Source organism: Psammomys obesus, unplaced genomic scaffold, assembly GCF_907164565.1.
Source record: "Psammomys obesus unplaced genomic scaffold, mPsaObe1.curated_primary_1811, whole genome shotgun sequence".
Lineage (NCBI taxonomy): Eukaryota > Metazoa > Chordata > Mammalia > Rodentia > Muridae > Psammomys > Psammomys obesus.
The window spans coordinates 12,762,215-12,786,538 of NW_026585691.1; the positions used below are offsets into that span (position 1 = coordinate 12,762,215).

Consider the following 24,324-nt stretch of genomic DNA (forward strand, 5'->3'; position numbering starts at 1 on the left):
TAGAGTGAACATTGACTTTTCTCAGCCATTGTAGTTGCTTTATCTATTTATGGATATTAAGACAGCAAAATAAAAGTAAAATTCAGTACTATTTCAATTATAAAATTCATAGGATGTCAGCTTTTATTTTTGTAACAAGTCATCGAACCAAATATATTTAATGTTAATGATTTGTTTAATGACTGGACACTAAGTAAGAATGTGCAAATAATGACTTTATTCAACAGTCTCTCATTATCATTTTAATTTTATGAAATTAATGGCAAACTATAAAGTTGTTCAAAAAATGCACACACTAACTAATGATGAGACATATTATGGGATAAGTTGATATGTGCCCTCATAGTGTTCAGGCAGAAATGCCACCTTTTACACGATACCTTTTACCTTTAAAGGAAATGTTACCAACCTGTTGTGACACCACTTCAATTATGCTATATTACCCTACCATATATTGTTAGACATAATGACCCATATAATGTAATATAGTCAAATCCATCTTAAGTTCTATTATTGGAAAATGTAATTATTCATTGGTTGACTACAAAGACTTGCAGTTTATAATGATCTCTGGCTCACTGAGTGATGACACTTCCCGCTATTTCCATGGATGAGGAATCTCTCTTTTTGCTTGATATCCTGTAAAAGAGAGAGAGAGAGAGAGAGAGAGAGAGAGAGAGAGACAGAGAGAGAGAGAGAGAGAGAGGGAGAAAGTTAATATGCCAGTATCAGTTTCTTATAAATGTGCATGCTTATTCTTGGGGATGTAGTCTTTGTTGAGAGATGGGAATAATGAAGTTTTTGAATGTAAAGCTTCAGGAGTGGAATATTCTAAGGCTTCCTAAGGACTATCACATATTTTCTCCATGACTTCCAAACAATCTTATTTAATGGCCAATTTTCAAGTAGGTAACTTTTAAGCTATGTTTCTTTAAAACTTCATTTAAGACCACGTATTTTAATTTGGCAATGACTGTACAAAACATGTGTGAAACTCTTCATGTTGGTGAAGATATGATATCTACAGTGGTTAAACTGGCTTTTGGGAATATGTAACTGAAATCCGTTAGGAGTATTCTCTAATTTTAGATTGGGAGATAAAGGAAGTTTTGTGGTTGATAATGTATGTTTTATTCTGTCCTATTCATGATACCTTTGATTTTGGCATTTTTAAAATTCTGGGTCTTGTTACATAACACAGTAAATTTTAAATTATACAGAAAATAACTTTTACTTAGTAGTATGGATAATTTACCTTAAATATGTGAATTACCAGCTAGCATATGACTCAGGGGTAGAGATGTTGCCTAGCATGGAGTGGGGTACTTAAGTTCAATCCCCAGTGCCACAGAAAACAAAAACAGACCATAAATATACATTGGAGTAAATCAAGAGGTTGTGTAGAATAATAACAGCCGCTCTTTCTGTCCTCTGGAAAAAAGTGCATTTTGCTCGAGAGAGAGAGAGAGAGAGAGAGAGAGAGAGAGAGAGAGAGAGAGAGAAAATCGTGGCTAACTCATGGGGAACTCCAACACATTGTGTATTTCTGGTACAGTTTTGCACGAGAGGTGTCATGAGCCCATTTAGCTAATATCAACTTTGTATGATGCATGTGGTTAAAATTAAAGATTAAGAACCATCTATGTATGGGTTTTGCTGGGATAGCAAACTGTGTTTCTTCAAAACAGTATGCTTCTCATGAAATAGAAGAGTACTTGAGAGGTGATTACAAATATTTTAAGCCACACAAAGGAAAGTCAATTAACTGTCTACCATTAGAAACTGATTTCAGTTATTTGGACTTCAAAAAAATATATTGGAATCCATAGAATATCTTTTTAGACAATGTTTAAGATCTTGGAGACGTCAGTTTGTTTTGGCACTGGTTTTGGTAGGTGTTAAATTAGGTGTTTAGAAAATGTTAAACATTTATAAGGGTTGAAGCCAACCCTTATAGTAGTAGATACGTTTTTAAAAACTTTGTTGCATTTAAAAATGAATGAGCTTGAGTGACCTTAGGCAAAGCATCTATTTATCATGTACATGGTTCCTTGCTATAGCTGTATACATCCTTACTTCAGTTTTTCAAAGGACCTGCCTCGTTGTCAAGACCCCTAGTTGGATTTCTTAGCTTGCTTCTGGGACAGCAATATGTATACATATCCTATGCAGGTGATTGAGAAAAAAACCTTCATTTGTAGTCAAATGTGAAAATAAACACATGTAAAGATATATGATACTCAAAGTAAACACACAGATGAATAAATATATAAAGAATGAGAAAGTGAACACGAAACTTTATATGAGGTTGTCCTTTTAAACTAAAAGTAAGAAAGTTACCTTCCTGTCAGTAACAAATAAGTTAGAATATTTTAAAATTCAGAGATTTAAAAATATAAAAATTGACATATCCTGGCAATGAACAGCTAAGGTAAGGAAAAGGACTTGCAAAGAGCACATTAACATCAGATAGTGGCTCACTTTTTATAGATCTGACATGAGGCCTCTTTGATTATGTCTTTCAATAAAAATACATTAAAAATTGAGCAAAATTTACCAATATAAAAAAAGCTACAGTGATGAATATGTGGTCAGGTAAATATAACTGAATACAATATGTGACTTCTGTGAGTTGATCGGTTTTCTAAATAATGTGAACTGGAAACAGCACAGTTCATTTTGTTATCAGGTAAAAGACTGATAAGCATTTAAAAAAAAATTGGAAGGAACCCATAATCCATATGTACTTGTAAATGCAACATTAAACCAATTACCTCTGGTCACATTTTCCCTACATGGAAGACTAAAAAGAACGTTTCCATAGACCTAGCCCACATGAAACTATATTTAATACCTTTATTCCAAGGTCTGGATTTTGTCCGCTCCCTCCCTTCTGAGTTACATTTGCTTACCTCAGCTTGAGCATCACCAAGAAAAGGATTCCACAGGACACTGCCATGCACACGACAGCATAGATTAGTTCTCCTGCAAGGAAAGCGTAAATGTTGTTTTTATTTCCTCAGATGAGAGGATGAGGTGAGAGCCATTCCCAAACCTTTCTAGCTCTTGCTGAACTCTGGCTGGTTGGTTCAACTCAGCTGTTCTGGCCTAACCTTCTCTCCAAGCTGACTGATTCAAACTGGCTTCTCACTGAATTGCTCTGCCTGGCATCAAACTAATTCTGGCAATATATTATAATCTTTGGGCTTTTTTTTTTTTTCTCATTCTAAGGCTCATTCTGTCTTCACCTTTGTCTACCTTATTTTCTCTGCAACATGTCTCTGTAAAACTGTCCTGGTAATCACTTCCTGGTTTTTAAAAAAAAAAAAAAAAAAAAAACTTGCTTTCCCTGTTTTGCTCTTAAGTAGCCTTTCGTTTTTCTTTTCTCATGAGAATTGGGTGCATCTTGTCTCTGATGCAATTCTGTCAAATCTGTCTTTGATTCGTCACTTTGTCTGCCCCTCACTTAGATGTCACTTTCAAACATGGCTGCTTCCTTCTATAAGCTAGCCTTACCTCAATGTTTGGGATTAAAGGTGTGTGATAAGGGCATGCTTGCATTCCAGCCAGATCATGCTGTAATCCAGAGTGTGTCTGTGTTCCAGCTGGATCACATAGACCTAGAAGGTCTTTGGATGTGATCCCTTGCCAGAGCAGTCATGTTGCTGGATTAAAATTCCTCTACAGGAAAAAAATAGAAAGTCGTTTGCTATGCTAATGTGGATGGGGTTTGAGGTGGGGTCTATGGGGTGGAGACTTCAACCTATTAAAGAACTACTGGCAATTAAGGAATGCCGAGAGCATGAGAAATGTTCATGCTCATGAGTGCAGATTGGTTACCCAATACCAAATGGTCAGTACTGAAAACATACATGCAAGTACCCTGCAGGCTGAGGAGGTTATATTAGTAATATATGTGTATATTCTTATATGTATGTACCAACAATTAATGCATAAAGAGGCTATGAGTTTGAAAAAAAGAAAGACGAAAGAAAGAATGAATAAATGAAAGGGTATATGGAAAGTGGAGGAAAGAGAAAGGGAGATGATGTGATTATATTATGATTTAAAAAAATAAGATATTTTATAATTCACTGGAGTTTTAGAGACAATAGCATCATTTTCATAGAGAATTTTAAACTGACCATTGAAAGGGGAATTGAATCCAGTCAGAGTAATTTCCTTTGGATGTTTTCTTTTATATGAGGAAATGTCTTTGGCATTAGGAGTTGGATAATCTGAAAGAAAATATTAAAAAATGATATTGAAGCATTTAAAATTATACTGTGGCTTTATCAAATTGTTATAATTTGTTTTATATTATATTAAATGACAGCAATCCAGTTCCTTGTCACCATTTTCATAAGTCCAGTGATATATATGGAAGTGGGAATGCCAAAAGTGAGCTTGACCCTGCCGTGTTGAATCAGCTAATTACATTATGAAAACCTTTCCCTACAAACCATGATAAGACAAAAAGACCCTACTTTATAGTATAATTCACAGAGCCGTGCACATGGAGGAGACAGACAGAAGGCAGTGATTTGAGGCTTCCTGTTTGGATACTGAAGATTTCTTCTTTACACAAGTGACTATTCCAATGTGTTTTAAAGATATCACATTTTCTTGAGAGCCACCAATAAATGGCTTCCTACAAAGGAAAGTCTCTAAACATGCTGGTGCTCCCTCAGCTTAGATGAGAGACCTGACTGCTTTTCCACAGCTATATCTCCTCTGTACTCTTACCGTTCTTCCTTCCCACGTCACCAACTGGAAACCTCTAGTTCCTGCTGTGGAGACTGGGCTTTTTGCCTTCCTGCAGGATGATGGCTGCCTTCCCTGGGGATTTAAGTACTCTTGGACATCTCTGGGGATATAGTCCTTCTAGGTGCTACTTGCCTCACTACTCTGAAAGCCATGCTTCTTTGTGGCCAGTTCAAAAACTAGATATTTTTTTTATTGTGATGTATATTATTTTTACTAACTTCCCCCTTTAAGGAGATAAAATATTGATGAATAATTAAAGGATCCATTATAGTTTATTAATCACAGATAGCATCAACTGAATGCAACAGAAATAAGAATGCAAAACAAAATACCAGCAAATTTGTTTGGTGGCTCAGATTGGCATGGGTGCATTTAAGAAAAGGCAGTTGAAGGAAACCGTCTACACAGGAAAGCTTGGCTATCCTTTATTATAAATTGTTCCACTCATTTTGGGAGCTAGAACTATAACTGTGCATAAATTGGGATTTATTTTTAAAAAACAATATACAAGCTTTTCAAGACTGGGGAATTTATACTCAAAGACAACTGAATGCAAGGCTTTCAGAAAGCAGGGAGATAAGATGTAATATTGAAGGTTGCAGCCTGTCTTCCCTCCATGTATCCTGTTGCCAGGCTTATAATCTGTATGTTACTAATCATGGATACATTGAAATATTCAGTAACAGAAATTTCTGGGTGGATCAGAAAGAAGCTCCAAGAACAAGAACAACAACAACAAAAAGGTGTAAGAAATGATTTGGCATTAGAAGTGTATTTTCAGGAACTCTAACCTCCAATGCATTGACAGAATTTTTAGTTCATACTCTTTTTCATCTCCAGGTCTTACCAGTTGAAAAATATACCTCAGCAGAGTCCAAAATGAGCAGGTGTACAACTTGGGCATTTTTATGTCAATGAAACAAATGTTGTTATTTCTGTTATTACATTGAACTATTTATACTAATGGTCCTTGAGGGGAAGAATCAATTATGATCAAGTTGCTCATACAGGCTTTCAGTAAAATAAGAGACAATGAAATTATATTTACTACATATAATATTAAAACAAAAGATTTAAAGAATTTTTTATAGCAGTTTTGGTAGTTTTCATGGACTTGTTGCGAGTACATACACACACACACACACACACATATACATACCAATATCTGCCTGGAAAATCTATTCCTAGGGGTGCTTGCTTTGATTAGATATCACATTTTAACTCATCTTTGAACATGAAAATTCTGTTATCTGACAAATTACGTAATCTTTTGTATACAGAACTAAGGTAACTACTTAGTGCCTAGAAAATATAGAAGAAAATATTTTATTCAGGAAGTTTAATTCCCATGGTACCTATGAACATAGTCTAAAAAAATAGTGACAGAAATATTAGCAATCATGCCAGGGAAAATGTATTTACTAAACATTGTCCCCTGGCAGAACATTGAGTGTCAGCAAGAAAGATTAGTGTTACCAAAGGTTTCTTGGCTACTGAGACCCAGTGTGTAGTCTCCCTTCACTTCTGTAAGTTGTGGAGACATGTACCACAAAACCGAAGTTGCTAGAGTTGATAGTTACCCTCAGTCCCATATCATCTGTTTCATTTATTATAACTCACATTAAATGATTTTTATTTTATTACAAAAATCTAGAAATCTAGATTTACTTTAACACTCTACCAAAAACAAATTTAAAATAATATTCTCTCCAGAAATATGAAAAATTCTGTTTGTTGTCTTTTAGAGTTCTCACAGACACTGGGGGTGAGTCCCATGTACCTTTTCAACACTGTGTACAACTGGTCAAGGTGGTTGTGTCTCAGCAAATCTCCTCCTCCCTCTATTCTCATCCTTTTCTCAGTAACGTATTTTTAGGTATCTTCAGAAAACTCTGTGATATGCCATTCAAGTATCAAGAATCAAGTATCGAGGGTTTTGAACAAGCTGTTACACTGAAATTATATTTTTCAAGACTGCTTAAACTCAGTCATTTTCCATTTATTTTCCACTATTGGCTCTTCTTTCTATCTCACATGTCTAACTGCCAGAATCGTATAAAATACAGTACTGAAAAAATGGTTTTAAGTAAATTGCAGAATACCCAGCTGTCTTCTTTTATATTTTTTTTGCATATCATACTATCAGCAACACCACACTAAATTTAGATTTCTTTTCATTAAATTAATTTATTTCATTTACTTTTTGTCACAGTAAGTGATGAAACCATCTGATATTATTAAAACAATCTGGAAAGAATCCTACTGCTTCCTCTTTCTCAGTTACAGGCCACATTGGCCAATCACTCAATCTGATTTTACCAAAATACAAATCTGAATTCTGTTTTTTATTTCATCTACCCAATAAAAAACATCGTCATATTTCATCAGAAGCACACTAATAAATATTCCCAGCATGGTGAATTTATCTTCCTATTTCTGATCCTCCTGCCTCTCATCAGCAGGAAACAGAATGATCCATTTCAAAACCAAAGCAAAGAGTGTGCAAAGTTTAAGCCCAGGGACTCCACACTGTTTAGGATCTCCTACAAGGACAATGGTTATCTCAGCACCACACCTCACCTTGCCTGTTTCACTCTAGCCTTCCCTTCTCCCCACCACCTTTCCTTTCTTCCTTTCTTCTTTGTCAAACACATGGCATTTATTGCTGGATCATTTGACATTTTCTCTTGTCTCTTTCTATACCACACTTCTCTTTCAAGTGGCCACTCAAAGGACAGCTTCTTGGAGAGATCTTGTGCAAATTTTACTGAAGTGGATCTATTGTTGTCTATTTTAGAAACCTGACTTCAAAAGGCACATTATTTTGAAAGATTTTTAGGTAGCAGCATTTTTAAACTATTCTCCATGCAACACTAGGTCTGTTTACCTTCAGACTAAGAAAATATAAGGTGCCAGAAGAAAAAAAAAAAAAAGTCTGTTCTAAGAAAACAAATTACTTGCAGTTCTATGATGCAAGTGTTTCTCAGTGTGTTTGTTTGTGTGTGTGTACATATAATGAGCTGAAACACATTAATTAAAATTAAAGTTGTCTCCCCTCTGGCAATGGACAAAGAGATACCTCGTTGGTGGTGTTGGTCTTATATCCACTAGGGGCAGAGCAGATGGCAGTCCTAGCTTGATGCCTGGCTTGGTGACCACAGCTATTTTATGCACAGGGCACATAAAAAATAATCAATCAAATTAAATCAAGACAGCACCGCATAGGAGGAAGAAGACAGAGACCTGCGTGAGTATGTGGCGCACAGATAGGAGAGAAAGAGAAGTAGAGCAGTTTGAGTCTCATGAAGAAGGATGGGGCTGTGGTGGAGAGGTGTAGCCTGCTGTGGGTGGCCAGCCCTGATACCTGGCATCATGCTTAAGTCCCATCCCAGGATGACACTGAGGGCCATGTCTGGGTCCATGGCTACACAGCTGCAGGGGACAATGTCGATGTCCGTGCCTCATAGTAGCCCATGGGGACTTCCTCGGTTGGGCAGCTGCCTGCGACCACATGTATAGCCAGGGGCTGTATGGAGCCGGCTCCACCTCTCAGCTGCAGCAACACTCTGAAGAGCAGCACTGTGCCTGGGGTGGGGGTGGGGGACAGAACAGCACAGTGGAGCTGACCCTGGTGGCAGTGGTGTGGGTGAACCAGTCCCAAGGGTGTGAATGTGGGAGAACTGACCGCACCCTTTGTCTGTCATGGCGTGATGAGGATGTGGGAACGATGCCCTCCTTTTCCCTTGCCCTTCACTAGTCTGGAAAGCTGGCCCCTGGGTCATGAGTGTCCCTGGCTCCCACTGACTGCGGTATTTGGAAGAGTGTGTCCCACACCCTGACTGGGCAGCACAGTATAGCTGGCCCTGGTGGCGAGGGTGAGGGTGAGCCGAACTCAAGGGCATGAGAACAAGAGAGTTGACCCTACCTTCTGCTGATGGAGGCATCAGGCGGCCTAGCTGGAGAGCTATCCCTGGTGGTGTGGATAAGGGAAAACTGTTACACTGAGTTCAGCTACCGCCCAGGTCCAGATCCAAGGCTCTGAGTTGGCCCATCCCAAAATCTATATCACCTATAAATGATTGGGATGTGTGAAAAGGACCAATTCTGGTGACTCAGGGCTGCAGGATCTCCATGACACAGAGCAACAACAGGATAACTTGGGAGAGTCCCAGTGAGGATCCCATTTTGATGGTCTCACAGAAGCCAGAGTCCACTGACTCATTGCAACAAACATTTTAAGTGAAAATCTTTGGACAGGGGGAATCTTGTGGGACACACTGTGGCATATTACAATTTCCACAATGAGATGTTTTCTATGCTTTATTTTTTGTTTGTTGATATGGGTTTTTAATTTTTTGGGGGGGAGAAAGAGGTTGCAAAGGCAAAGGGAAGATATGAAGGCACAGGGAGATGAGCAGGACTAGGATACATGATATGAAACTCATACAGCGTCAATAAAAAGTTAAAAATATTAAAGTTCTCAGGGTGGTTTAACATGGCATCCATGAACAGAATCTTGTAGAACATGATCTATGTAACCGGACTCGTGTGTTAGGGATGAGGATTGAATATTCATTGAGGATTCTTATTTTTTAACCAGTCAATGAAAAGCAGAAAGATACCATACTACAATATTCTGTGTCCATGAATGTAAACAATAATTTAAAATCTTTCTGTTTGTTAAACACATGTACATAAACACTTGCCACATGATTTTTCTTGCTCTTAGCCACTTTTGCACAGGACTCTGTTCTCTCTGTCCCTGGAGCCAAGCAAATCGATCATCTAACTCCATGCTGCTGCTCCTGTTTTATAGCAAACTGTTAGATATAAAATGAGTTTTAAATAGTATTTTGATAGATATTTCAGTATCCAAGCTATGCTTTGGATTTCAGTAAGAAATTTAGGATTTGTTATTACTCTTAATTTAGGAAATCAATTAGAAGGTGAACGATCAAGTGTGAAAATACATAGCACAGAAGCCGTAATTCCTTAAAAACAGGTGTCACAGCTCAGTCATGCACAGCAAAGTTGCCTGTGCATTCATGAGGGTGTAAGTTCTACTTCCAATACCCATATAAAAAGCCACATGTAGTGGTAATCTATTGTAGTCCCAGTACAGGGGAAGCGGAGGGGAGAAAATGCCTTTGACTTGCATGCTAGCCATCTTTGGAGAAACTGTGAGTCTCAGAGCCCAGTGGCAGACTTAGCTCAGATTTATTGTACAATAATAATAATAATAATAATAAAAGTAAATATTTTTAAAAACACTCAAGATCAATGGCTTTTGAGAAATGATGGCTGAGACTGATTCATTCACACACATGACCATGCACAGGCACAAAACAAATTTAAACACAATTAAAACTAGAATATCGCAGCTATCAATGATGTCACATTCAAGGGGATTTCATTTAAAACATGCCAATTATAGGCTAGGTTCCATTACGTTGTGGACCTTTTCAGGGCTTTGAAGTTTCACATTTCATCAAAGACATGAGACACGATGCTGTAAGTTCTAAAAATGCAACGAGAGCACTGCTTTGTAGAGCCAGTTTTCTCCTTCTAGTTTTATGTGGGCTATGAGGATCAAGCTCAGGTCACCATGCCTAAGCAGCAAGCACTTTTACATGCTGAGCCGAATTGCTGGCCCTTAAAGAGTGAGGAAGTGAGAACTGGAAAGAAAGCAAAAAGAGCATTAGCGTTTATCTCAAAGCATGATTGTGCTGAGAGTCCCATGATCCCTTTAGGTAAATCACTTCATTTTAAAATGCTGGAATTGATCACTTAAAGTCTCCAACCGAAGTCACTTCCATGTCTCATGTACACTCACCAGATAGAGCCCACTGACAGCTAGCTACAAGGAACTGGAAGACGTTAGTACACATGCATTACTAACTTTTCAGCTGGGGAAAATGAGTACCTTAAGTTCGGAGAACAAGAAATATGGACCAACAGTTTTCAGATATCCCTCCACTGGTTTCTTTCTAGAATATGTTTAATTGTGATCATAAAGGGCCTTTTATGCAAATACAAACACTACAGTTTTAGAAGGAAAAAGTCCCAGTCCAGTTAGAACCACATTTTGGTTGTATCACAAGATATTATTGTCCTTGTAAATACATATTTTCTAAATATTCTGTAACTTAACATAAACCTACAGAGATGTAATTAGGAATGAAAATAAGTTGCAATACTGCAGACAACAGTGAGTGAGACGGGTAACAGCATGGGGAGAGGCCGTGTGTCGTGAAATGGACCTAAGACTGCCTACTAATTTGCTAAATGTTTGGCTGGGACTATTTTTTGTTTTACTTTTAAGTCGTCTGTACCCCAGTTTATTATCCTACTAAGTTAAGGTAATACATTTGTTAGCTCATAATGAAGATCAAACAGGGCAGAGCATGTAAATGATCTTGCAGAGTAGAGGCATAAAGTAGAAACCATAGTTTTTTCTTCTTTAGACAAGTATGTTTTGATAATAGTTACATTTTAGTATTAATTATGGAATATTTAAGCATGGATATTCATATGTCCTATCACTATAGGCTTTGATTTAATAGCTCAAAAGTGAAGCGAATATAAAATACTGGGTATTTACAGTTTTGATAGTCTTTCCTGATACTCTGGGAACAGTCAGAATAGAGAAAGCTGAAAACAAAACATGGTTACGGAAGGAAAAGAAAGCAATCATGCCAACATGGATGGGGCTCTCTTACAAGGTCCCACCCTGACATGAAGAATTATAGACATTGATGACTGCTGAGAACTGAAGAATCAAAATTTACTCAGGGATGAGCCTCATAGGTGATCCAATCCTAAGAGGTCAGCCCCAAACACGTATATTATGGGAACACTAAATAAAATTAGTAAGTTGTATTTATAAATGTTTATACATATATATACATATGTATATATATATATATATACATATATATATAATAATTAAGGAGTAAGGAGCAAGGAATTTGAGGAGAAGGGTCATGCAAAGAATTGGAGGGAGTGGGGGAATGACATGCATACACTATTCAAATATGGGAGTCACAAAAATAAAATATTAAAAAAAATAAATTGTTGTCAAGCCATATAAACCTCTCATCAAGGTAAGCTAGTGAAATTGAGATTCTTAATAAGAGAGTGGGGATACAGGAGGGACAAGGAAGGAAAAAAGTCTAGGTTTATGTTTAATAGATACAGGAGTCAAAAAACACATAATTGGTAGAGAAATGTAATCAGACATAGGGACAGTAACAGCCAAGCTAGTCCTGGATCAGTAGGGATGGTACCCTGTCGAAAGTTCTGTTCGGCTAGCTACCTGGCAGTATTTAAAGAACAAAAACATTTCAAAGAGACAGTATGTCCATTATAGAGTAGGTGTGCTGGAATGGAACAGTGGGAGAAACCGACTGGATCAAAGCAGGCATGGAGAAAGTGTTGGGAACTATTAAGGCTGTAGACATATGCTTCGTGTACATTTTCAAGGTAATAATTACCACATGTAGCTTAAACAAAATACCGCTGGAAGGTTTAGACAGTCTTTTGTACTAGAAAAGGAGAGGCTGAAGATAAAGGAGCTGAATCATGGCGACCTGGATACTTACGACACTACCAGAAACTCTTTATCTGCAGAACCTCATAACACACCACAGAGGATCAGGATGGTAAATTGCCCCTTGAAAACAAGCCTTGTCAACGGATTTATGTGGCCTCTCGTCAGAGCTCCTTGCCTCCCAACCAAAGTAGAAGCTACCATCAGAAACTGGTGAACTCTATTAAGGGAGCTGTTATGAAAGTCGCTATCACGTGCCTCCGGGGAGTTTCTGTTCACGAAACTCAGGTGATGATGCAACAGTAGAATATAAACTTCTATAAACTCAAAGAATATTGTCCATATGGGAAACTTAGGCAGCCGTGGTGGTAGCACAAACGAAAACAACCAATCAAAGAACCCCTTCCATACTAAGTAGAGGAAGCAGAAAGGGAGGAGATGAAGAGAAAGTGTCTATCATGGAGGCACGTGTTGAGTCATCACTAAGAACTCCCACAGGTCACGAAGCCAGGTTCTACCATCCCTCATCATTTTATCTAGCTTGAAAGCTGATTGGTTCAGAGTAATGAACTAGAAGAATGGAAGCTGTCTGGGTGTCTTTACGGCTTACAAGGCAGCGAAGTGATTTTCAAATATTCTTGCAATGTTCTTAATGTTGTAAGGATTTTAATAGGCTGATGACAAGAGACTCCAACAGAAAATTTGGAAAACCTGATACTAATGGAAGATACACTATTTGACATAACCAGTGAATTGCTAGCAAAGCTTTACTTGTTGCTTGCTGGCCTCATCAAAGAGGCTTAATTTGTCTAAGCACCAAACATCCTTTTCCATAGAAGTTCCCCATTTAAGACAATATCCCAGAGTATAGGTGCCAGAGCAGTAACTATTAAATGCCCACATGTGGTGTTTTATGGGAAGAACCTGATGCTATTATGTTGCTGTCACATGAATACTTGGCTTTTAAGCCAGGAATACACACTCTCATAATAAATGGCTTTTATGACTTCACATACACACAGCCCTGATGTGCAGAAAGTATAGAGGAAAGATTGCTTATTTTATGCAGGCTTGGCATGGACTCTATCCCCAATTATAGGCAATGAGGGGACCGGATGAAGCCAATGAAAGCATAGGCTGAGAAATGGAAAAGATAGCACAATGCCTTCACATAATAAAGAGTGTTATTGTTCAAATTGCAACAGTGTTGTTTTGTTTTCTTCTTCATTTCTTTCCATGATCTTAAATGTTTCTGTCCTCTATAGTGATGCCAAAATGTGAGCTGTCTCACTCATCAATGGCAACTCTTTAATCTTTCTTTTTTTGGCATAAGCACACAGCCAAGGTAGTCACGGATGATTCATGCATCATTTCATGCTTGGTGGCAGAGTTTTCCTTCTCCCCTGAAAACACCTAAACCTTTAAGAGGAGAGTTGGGAAAAAGCGAAGGTCGGAGACAGATGTTCTCCTGTTGTTTCTGTTGAGGATTTGTATACTTCAGTATTTCCAGATTTGAGCCGTGTGAAACATTTTCTGCAAAATAAGAAGCCAAGCCAAATTCACTGGGTTTCAGATCTGCAGACAAAATTTGAACCAGCTGGATTTTATTGGGAACGTTCGTGTGCAAGAAAACTTAGTGGCGAAAATGAAGCCAGCATTTTCCCAAACTGGAATCGATGTGTCTTTAGGCTATCCATTTCATCTATCTTCTCTTGAGCGAATTTTGAATTTTGAAAGGACCTCAAATAAAATGTGCCAGATACGCCTTAGAGTATCTATTTGAAATATTAGCTAACAAGGATAGACAGTACAAGCAAACATGCTGCTTGCCTCTCATGGTCAAAATTCGGAGTTAAGAAGAAGTTGCAGTTCTTTGTCATCTGATTTCAAGTTACTCAAAGCATGCCTTCTATGCATATACTTTCAAAAGCAAAAACCAAGTGGCATGCTCACATCGACTTAAATCCACAAACACATACAGCATAACCTGGCAGTGGTGGCGCGTGATGGCAAACTTACTGGGTTTGCAGACGGCAAAGCTCTACCCCACTTTCTAAGTACGTTTAGGTGGGAATTCCTATGTTTATTATAAAAACGTATGCAAATATAAATTTGAACATACAATAGAAGCAAACAATCATGTTCTATCATGAGTGAGGGCAAAATATTGACAATGATTCTCACAATTTTAAAAGCAAAGCAATGAAAGGTAATCTCATCTTAACCAGAGGAGACTCCCTTTACTCCAAATTTCAGTTCGGTTATCTGAAAAAATAAGTATTTTTACAGAGGAACAGAAAGAAAGGATGTAGTTTTCCTAAAATTTGATCCAGTCTCTGGAAGGAAACAGCTCTTGGCTGTTTGTCCACTGTGAAGCTCCGATTCGGATGACAGCTGCCAGGGACGACAGCATCTCATCAAGCCGCAAGTGTTATCATGGCAAACACGGCATACTCAAATCTGCCAGGTTGTATTTTGTGTGTGTAAACATGTAGCATGAGCCAGCTGATAGATGTACATCTCATCCAAGAGAAGTTTTACAAGGGAAAGCATATATTCTGTACAATTTTCTGAACATTGACCTGATACTCACGAGGTGAAAATGTTCTGTTTGACTCTCAATTTCCACCCACTAGAACAGAGAAGTCAAGGAGAATTCTACAAGATCAAAGTCATCCATGCTCCATTGGACGGCTGTGTGCCTACGCACAAATGGGCAGTGCTAGTGGGTTATTTGAAAAAAAAAATGGGGTGGGGAGGAGCACACTTATGTAATTGGGAGAAGGAACATAGACAAGTTGCAGAAATCCAAGGAAAGTTGGAAGGAAGAAACGGTGGCTGGATATGATCAAATTTAATTGTACAAATGTATGAAATTCTCAAAGAATAAAAGAAGATAGAATTTAAAGGTCTTATTTTTCCATGCTTATAACATGGCATTTTTTTAAATGAATGTATCTGGGATGTAGTCACTGTTTTTCTTTTCTTAAAAAAACAATCATAATCAGTATCTCTTCCTGTTGACTTTTAGGATTTTTTTTCTATATTTGAAATTATAACATAATCATAACATTTCTTCTTTCCCTTTCCTCCTTTAAAACCCCTCTCATGAACCCCTACTTTCTATTTTTCATGGTATGGCCTCTTTTTTTGCATCAGTTGTTGTTACAAATAGATCATTAGGTTTTCTAAGGCCGTGAGCAAAAGCAAGCTAGGGAGAAAATGGTTTGTTTTCCCTGCACTTCCACATCACAGTCCATCATCAGAGGGCAAAAACTCAAGTCAGAAACCTGAGAGTAGTAACTCAGGCCAAGGCCATGGAGGAGTGAGGTTTAGTAGCTTATCCACTCATGGCTTACTCAGACTACTTTCTTTTTTAAAATTTATTTCTTAATTTATTCTTTTATTTATTACAATTTATTCTCTTTGTATCCCAGCTGAAGCTCCCTCCCTCATTCCCTCCTAATCCCACTTTCCCTTCCTCTTCTCCTTCCATGTCCCTCCCCCAATCCACTGATATGGGAAGTCCTCCTCCTCTTCCCTCTGACCCTAGCCTATCAGGTCTCATCAGGACTGGCTGCATTGTCTTCCTCTGTGGCCTGGCAAGGCACCTCTGCCTTCAGGGGGACATGATCAAAGAGCCAGCCACTGAGTTCATGTCAGAGACAGCCCCTATTCCGCTTACTAGGGGACCCACTTGGACATTGAGCTGCCATGGGCTACATCTGTTCAGGGGTTCTAGGTTATCTCCATGCATGGTCCTTAGTTGAAGTATCAGTCTCAGAAAACACCCGGGGGTTCAGATTTCTTGGTTCTGTTGCTCTCCTTGTGGAACTCCTGTCAGACTACATTCTGTTTTTTTTTTTCTGTTCTTTTTTTAAAATTCTTTATTAATTATACTTTATTCACTTTGTATCCCCCCCTGTGGTTCCCTCCCTCCTCTTGTCCCAATCCCTCCACCCTCTGCATCTTATACCTCCCTGAACCACCTGCCTAGGGGTGCTGGTATCCACCGTGATCTGGTTTCACCCACACCAATCATTAATCCAGAAAAAGCCTTAAAGCCTTGCCCACAGGCTAATTCTATGAAGGTATTTTTTATTTCAGTTAAGAGTCTATCTTTAGCCAGAACTAAAAGATACTTCATTCTGATCATTGGAATGATCAATCAAGAAGAAATTACAATTCTAAACATGTATGCACTGAACTTGAAGTTAAATGATATCACAGATCAAATGGAGCTGACAGACATCTAAAGAATGTTTTACCTAAACATTCCATAATGTGCATTCTTTTCAGTAGCCCATCGAAAGTTTTATAAAATAGATCCTTTACTGAGATATTAAAAAAATCTCAGGAAAAAAAAAAACTTGCACTAACTCTATGTTTCTCCTCTGACAGTGATTCAATTAGCTCAAAATCAATAGTAAAAGATTATTTAGAAGTTACACAAACTCAAGAAGATTAAACAACATTAAAGAGTAATGGATTAAGAAATCCAGAAAGAAAAAATTAAATTCCTGGAAATAAATGAAAATAAAAACACAAGATGCTAAAACCTCTGGGACTCACTGAAAATAGTCTTAAGAGGAAAATTTATTATACTAAGTACCTACAATCAAATGGAGCTCAAATAAACACCTGAATGATATATGCCAAGATTTTAGAAAGATCAGCCAGGCACAGTGATGCACACCTGTAATCCCAGCACTCAGGGAGGCAGAGACAGTTGGATCTCTATGAGATAGAGGTCAGCCTGATCTACAAGTAAGTCCAGGACAACCAGGGCTAAACAGAGAAACCCTGTTTCAAAAAACAACAACAAAAAGTTTACAAAGATCAATAATAAACCAAACCCCAAATCAGTAGAGAGGAATACATAAAACCAGGGCAAAATGATCAATAAAATATAGAACAACAGCAACATCCAAAATAAGTCAAAGAACCAATGAAATTAAGAGCTAGTTCTGTGAAAAGATACATAAGATTAGCAGACCCTTAGCCAAATTAATTTAAAAAAGAAAGAAAAACCCAAATTAATAAAAGTATAGATTGGTAGGGGAGCATTATATCAGGGACCAAAGAAAATCACAAGAGAATAGAATACTTAGGCTTGAAAACATATATAACAGATTAAGTTGAAAAGCCTAAAAATTATCAGTGGATTTCTGGATACATCTGAACCATCAAAATTAAGTCAAGAGGAGACCAACAACTTGAACAGATCATAAAACTAAGGATATGGAAACAGTAATTTAAAAATTTTCAGAAAAAGAGAAAAAGCCCAGGATCAGATGGAGAACAGAATTTCAGCAATCTGTCAAAGAACTAAAACCAATGCTTCTCAAATTATTCAGAAATTAGAAATGAAGGGATCACTTCTAAACATCTTCTATAAAGCTGCAAAAGATTCCTCCAAATCCAAAGACAGGTAAAGATACAACAAAGAAATAGAATGGACCAATATCCCTGGTGAATATCAATGCTTTCATATTGCTCCAATAAACGTGACAAAATCAGAGCAAGCTGAGGAGGAAAAAGTTTATTTCACCGTATGGGTTACTGTCCTTTATGAAAGGAAGTCAGGCCAGGAGCCTAAATCGGGAACCTAGAGACAGGAACTGAGTCGAGGAAATCTGCTTCCTGGCGTCCTTCCAATGGCTCTCTCGCCTTGGTGTCCAGACAAACCAGGACTGTCTGCCTATGCTAGCTCCACGCAGAGAGGACTGGGCCCTCTCGCATCAAGCCTCAGTCAAGTCAATGCTCCACAGACTTGCATCTTCTCCTTTAAGTTCCCCTCTTCCCAAATGGTTCTAGTTTGTGTCAAGGTGACAAAACTAACCATCATAGTCACCTACACCAATCATGTTGACTTTGAGACTCAGGGATGGTTTAACTTAAACAAATCAATAAATGTATAGTAAAGACTGCATATGAAGTAAAACCTCACAGGCAGCATTACCCTAAATGGAGAAAATCTAGAAGTAATTCCATTAAAATCAGAAATAAGACAGAGCTGCCCTTCCTTCCCACTCCTTTTCAGTGTAGTACTTGAAACGCCACCTAGAGGCATAAGACAAAATTTTAAAAGGTAATTGACACTTTTTAGATAGTTTAAGAAAATAAAAAGCTGTCCCTGGTGACAATACTTGGGAGATTGCTGCAGAAAATTTTTTTAGCCTATGAGGCCAACTTGGGATTTTCTAAAGAAGATTTAGTGTTTCATGTCTCAGAAAACAAAAAACAAAAAACCCTAACATTATAAAAGATAATTTTGTACACAATAATGTATGTCTGTTTATCCCTAGTTGAACACATGCCCTACCTTTGCTTAACTGTAACACCGTATTTAAGAAGCCACTTAGGTTTTGCCAAAAATATTGACTTTCTATAATATTATTATGACAGTGCCAAGCCTATGAATTTCTGTGGCTTTCCATCTTTCTCAAGTTTACATGGAGTCACTGTTCACTGAGTTCCAGATACTGCCCATGAATTAACTATGTAATTTTTGTGATAAGATTTTGCTGTAGAGATGATGAAGATCGTGGCCACTGCAGACATTTTGGTGTTGTGTTGCCTCTACAAAGCCACACTGTGCACTAGAGTCTGCTAATTTCCAAAAATGACATTCAAACATGAGGGTTGTTTGTGTTGATAGTGGTTTTTAATCCACATGTAAGAGTTGGCCTGAAAAGAAAGAAAGTAGAAGAAGGGTCTCTGTTTCTATTTTAGGTTTGAAAGCTAATAAAAGTCAAAAACACTGGTTTTCTCCTGAGATCCAAGCCCAAAGAAACATTTGGATTTCTAAGTCTATAAATTAAAATACATAAATGGCAAAACTTACAGAATTTACCATGGTTATACGTTTTTACATCGATTTGTAACTGAACTCATTTTAAAGAAATGGTTTGTTTGTTTTTATTATTCTTTTTATTGCTAACTTAAAATACACACGCTTGATCTCTTAAAAAAATCACAAAAGCCTTTTCAAATAATGAAAAACAAGATCCTAGAGGACTAATCACAGTCCTAAAGGGAAAAACATAAATTTATAAGTGAGTGTCTATGAATTTGATAACCTACAAATTCACAATGGAGCTGCTTTAATCTAGAAAATACAACATATTTGAATGCTTAGAGACTACGTAATAAATATGAATATAGACTAGTGAAAGTCTGTTGAATGTTCCTTGAAAACCAGAAGACTATTTTAGCACCTGGACTGAATTTGAAGGAAACTAAACTTGAATTAAAGTTTTGTGTAGACACCAAGAAAAAGTCAGTGGTTTTGGCTAGTTCAAATGGTTTATTTAAAGACAGAACTTAACATAAAGTTCCTGGAACACTGCCTTATGATTTGGCTATAAGAAATAAGTCGTGTGTGTGTGTGTGTGTGTGTGTGTGTGTGTGTGTGTGTGTGTGGTTGTGTACGAATATGTATGTGAGAGAGGGAGGGAAGAAAGAAACAGACAGAATTGCAATGGGAATGTCTTTCACGGTTCACTTTGCTCATTATTTTCTGTATAGTGTCTAATTTTCCTTCTCAGCCAAGCAGTGATTTTATGACACTAAAAATTAATAAGTATTTTAAAAGATGAGCTTGAGCTCTCATTAACTCATCTTCACAGTTTTTAAGTTATCTTTCTTAAAATGAACATATTTTTATGCAGTACAGAAAAATATGCAATGATGTGTTCCACAGCATCTCATACACATGGGTGGGTTTCAAAGACTGTCTATGCATGTACTGACTGATGGAATGGGCTTCTAGAGCCAGACCTTCGCTGGGAAAGAGTCAGACAAACACTGTCAGGAAAGAGTAAATCATATATCCATTGAATGCACACCAACATGATAAATAAAATTTTTACTAGCATCTTGATATATATGGGGAGTCATGAATAGACAGATGAAATGGGGCTATAAAATGAAATTAAATGCTAGAGCATGAAATGGCCAGAAAGGTCATTTTCTTAAGACCATGTCCCTACTTAATATATAAGAACACAGTATTTCATGAAAGTCAGCTGGATGTAGAAATCTACTGGAAACAATCTTCCATCTTTATATGTTCAGGTAGATATAGTCAAAACGTAGGCAGCTTAGGTGACGTACACATTTAAGAACAACACCATGTTAGGATAGTGGTTTATTTGCAGTGCTGACATGAGTCCAAGTATTGGCTTGACATAGACACTTATTCAGAACTTAGAAAAGCAGATCAGCATGAAAGAACAGTCTTAGGAAATAAGTACAGTGTTTGCATTACAGTGAACCGCTGCAGCCTGCATTTAACTTCTGATTCTTTTGTTTCAACATTTGAATTGAAAAATTTTGGCTTAAGACAAAACATTAAAGATCAAGGCTCTTAATTAGAAGAATTCAAACAAGGGAAAAATTGATTGCATTCAAAGACAGTGCTGCCACCAATGATGAATATATACGGCTTTGTTTCCTCTCCTGTGTAGATTTATTGATTCACTATTTTCGTTTTCTGTTTAGAATGACTACTGTGTATCCATCGTTGTTTGGGAGGATTCGGTAAAATGTGCCGCGTGGACTAGCTCTTGGCAGTCTTGCCTATTCCCACACAAAAGTACATAGAGAAGGAGGCTCTTGGACCTGACACTGGCAACTGAATTTTCCACATGTGGGTAAGAGCAGTGGCTTCCAAATTTGGCTACAATTAGCGTCATTTGGTGGGGACGGTGGCGTAAGATAAGGAATTGTGTAGATTTCTCGGGTTGATTCAAGTTTGAGAACCAAAAATTCAATGTCAATTAATTCCCTTTGGCTTGGAATTAGGGTCTTCATTGATAACAGCATAATGATTACAAATAAAATTGAAGGAACCAAGTAGTTTTTGTGAACACTTAATAAACAATCTTGAAAATGCATATAGTCTTTGTAAGATATGAAAAAAATAACACCAGAGGCCCAACGAATGGGCTAGTTTTAAATTCAAACCCCAGATGATAGTTGTTAAAGTAGTGTATTTAGAAGGCAGAAGTTACTTACTATATGATAATCACCCGATACACAGAATTTATTCTCAGGATGGCATACAGGGTGTCTGGTAAGCTCCCCTGGGATAACTTCAGGACACGCCTCTTGTTTTATAGAACAAGGTCATGCCACACACCAAGCCTGCTTGCCATTTGAAATATATCTGCTGGATATCATCAGAACAGTTAGGCGCCTGATTCTAGGAAAACCGAGTGTAGTAATGTACCAGTGCTCACTATTCATGGACATCTTCCACACACCACAGAGAGGTGGCTCTAGAGAGCAAGGTGAAGGAGAAGCCCTCATTGCATGTATGCGTTGTATTCAGTTTTGCTCTGTTTTGAAAGAAAAGTGGCTACAAGTAAGACTTAAAGTCAGTGGTTCACTTCTAGGTCAATGAGATGAAGGGAGCAAGAATGGAAATTTGTAAGTATAGAAGAGAAGGGAGAGTGGCACATGGAAGGACCATGCTAGGGGTAAAATGTGTGCATATTTTTATGGGAGACTCCATCTACCACACAGAGTGCCCTCAGACCAAGGTGAAGTTAACGGCTTATACAATGTAAGTCTCCAGGCTCTCTTTTCCACCCCACTATGTCCATGCAATGAAAGGCATTGCAATAGCAGGAAGGATTGGAGTTATCGCTGGGTATCACAAAATGGGTTTTCTTTCCCTAAGGCTGGCCAAGATCCTAATGATGAGTGGCAAGTTAGCATTAAACTGATTGCTCTGTCTCGAAGGAGTTGGGGATGCCTTGCAGCTGAGATTTATATTTACTTTGGATACAGAGTACAGGTTTTTCTTTCCTCTTTACAATCAGATCACTTCCTAGAGAACACTAGTTGAGCAACCTGGCAGTGCTTTGCCTTGTATCCATGCCTTTGTCTCCTTCTCTCTCCAGTAAAATTTGTCTTATGTGATCAAATGTGAACATGAAACAAGTTTGCTATCTATTGTGATAAAGACCATGACCCAAAGAAATTTGGGAAAGAAAGAGCTATTGGACTTATATGTCTCTATTAAAGTTTGTCTCTGAGAGAAGTCAGGACAGGAACTCAGGAAGGAGCATGGGAATAAGCCATAAGGAAAGCTTTTCACCGGCTTGCTTCTCACGGCTTCTCAGCTTGCTTCTTTATACAACCCACGACCAACTGCTCAGAGGTTGCCACAGTCGCCTCAGCCCACCCATCAATCACTAATCAAGTAGCCTATGGCAGCTTAGTCTGCAAGCGGGTTCCCTAGTAATGGGAACAGGGACTGTCTCTGACATGAACTCAGTAGCTGGCTCTTTAATCACCTCCCCCTGAGGGGAAAGCAGCCTTATCAGGCCACAGAGGAAGACAATGCAGCCAGTCCTGATGAGACCTGATAGGCTAGGGTCAGATGGAAGAGGAGGAGGACCTCCCCTATCAGTGGAATTGGGGAGGGACATGGGAGGAGATGAGGGAGAAAGGGTGGGATTGGGAGGGGGCTACAGCTGGGATACAAAGTGAATAAACTGTAATTAAAAAATAAACACTTAAAAAAAAAACAAAAAGAAACAAGCAAAACAAAATAAAGAAAATGCTTCACAGACTTGCCTATAGGCCGATGTGATAGAGACATTTTCTCAACTGAGGTTTCCAGAGGACTCTGGCTTATGTTAAGTTGACAAAAACTAACCAGGACAGGGCTCCATTCAACATTTGCACGTGCACATATTTAAGAGTTCCAGAAATCATTATCCGTACAGAAAAGAGGGGCAGAATTCCAAGGATAAATGCTTTGCTTTTTTCTCCTATGATATAGTTTCATGATATATTTGCAAAGCGTTGCAGAGAGACTCAAAAGGAGAAAGCTTTAGTTCAACAAATTGGAAGAAAACTACATATGATACGTTTGTACAGACCATTGGCTTCTGCTGTTCTTCAAAAGTGGTCTCAGATAGACTACTATCCACAATCCTTTGCTCTATGCTTTGTCTTCTTCTAAATGTGATAGGCATCTTCAGATATGAATTTGTACTTCTCAGCATAATGATCAATAAATTGGATCAGTATTAGGGAGAAATTGCTTTATATATTTTGTTGATGATGTAGTGGCAGAGATTATCTAGAAATATGCCGAATTCATTTTTCTTTCTAACAGGTACAGAAGTGAACTGTGTTCCCCAGCTTCCCTCACAGGTAAGTCAAAGTGAATGTGATGTGTTAGACAGTTAGGACTGACCCATCAAAGTTTCTACAGCAAATTTTGTATTCTTTATTAACATGGATGTGTTGGATGGGTCTCATGGACTGAGTCTGGATAGACTCTGAGTCTATGGACTCAGAAGAGAATTCACCTGGGAGAACATGGAATCATTAAATAGCTCTCTGGCAACTGAATTTCAATAATCTTCAATTCCCATCCCAACTGTTTATGTTGGTGAGGAATTAAATCTTGTATCATTATAAGATATTTGATGTCATTAGTCAAAGGAGCTAGTCATATAGATATCTGTATAAAAATGTGTGTGTTGAAGTGTGGTGTTGCCAGTGTATAAAACTGACATACACAGGAACAGGCAGCAGTCAGGTAGTTGGGAAATGCCTGTTGGAGTCTGGAAAGGAAGCTAGACTTCATGTTCTACAGAGGCCAGTAATTCTGTACAAAAGAAAAGGAGATCAAACATCCAAACAAGCCATAGTTCAGATGAGGTGGTTTTACTAAACAGCATGAACAACATCAGAAACTGATTATTCTACACTAGCATTGTGTAAAGTTTTCCAATAAGAATGGCTGCTGACTTGAAGTGGGAATGCATTAGGTTTTCAGACAGAAATGAGAGGGATTAAAATGTGAGCAAATACTGATAAAAGTTAGCTGTAGGTCCCCCATGGGTAAGAGGTAAGATCCAGCAGGCTCACATCCTTTCAACTACAAAAGCCCAGTCAAAATGACGGAGCTACATGGCTGAGGATTTAGGGTAACCTTTCCACTCAAGCCTACTGTTTAGACTATCTTAAATCATAAATAA

At 38.0% G+C, this 24,324-nt stretch overlaps 1 protein-coding gene across 1 annotated transcript in view; it reads right to left on the minus strand.

The window, feature by feature from the left end:
* Positions 1-575: 575 nt before the first annotated feature.
* Gfral (GDNF family receptor alpha like) overlaps positions 576-24,324 on the minus strand; it is a 37,559-nt gene continuing 13,810 nt past the window's right edge. Inside the window, exons 7-9 of the mRNA XM_055596881.1 lie at positions 4,146-4,238; positions 2,913-2,985; positions 576-639 (exon numbers count right to left, since the gene is read on the minus strand). Of these exons, the coding sequence (XP_055452856.1) occupies positions 576-639; positions 2,913-2,985; positions 4,146-4,238 (230 nt within the window). The remainder of the gene's footprint in view (positions 640-2,912; positions 2,986-4,145; positions 4,239-24,324) is intronic.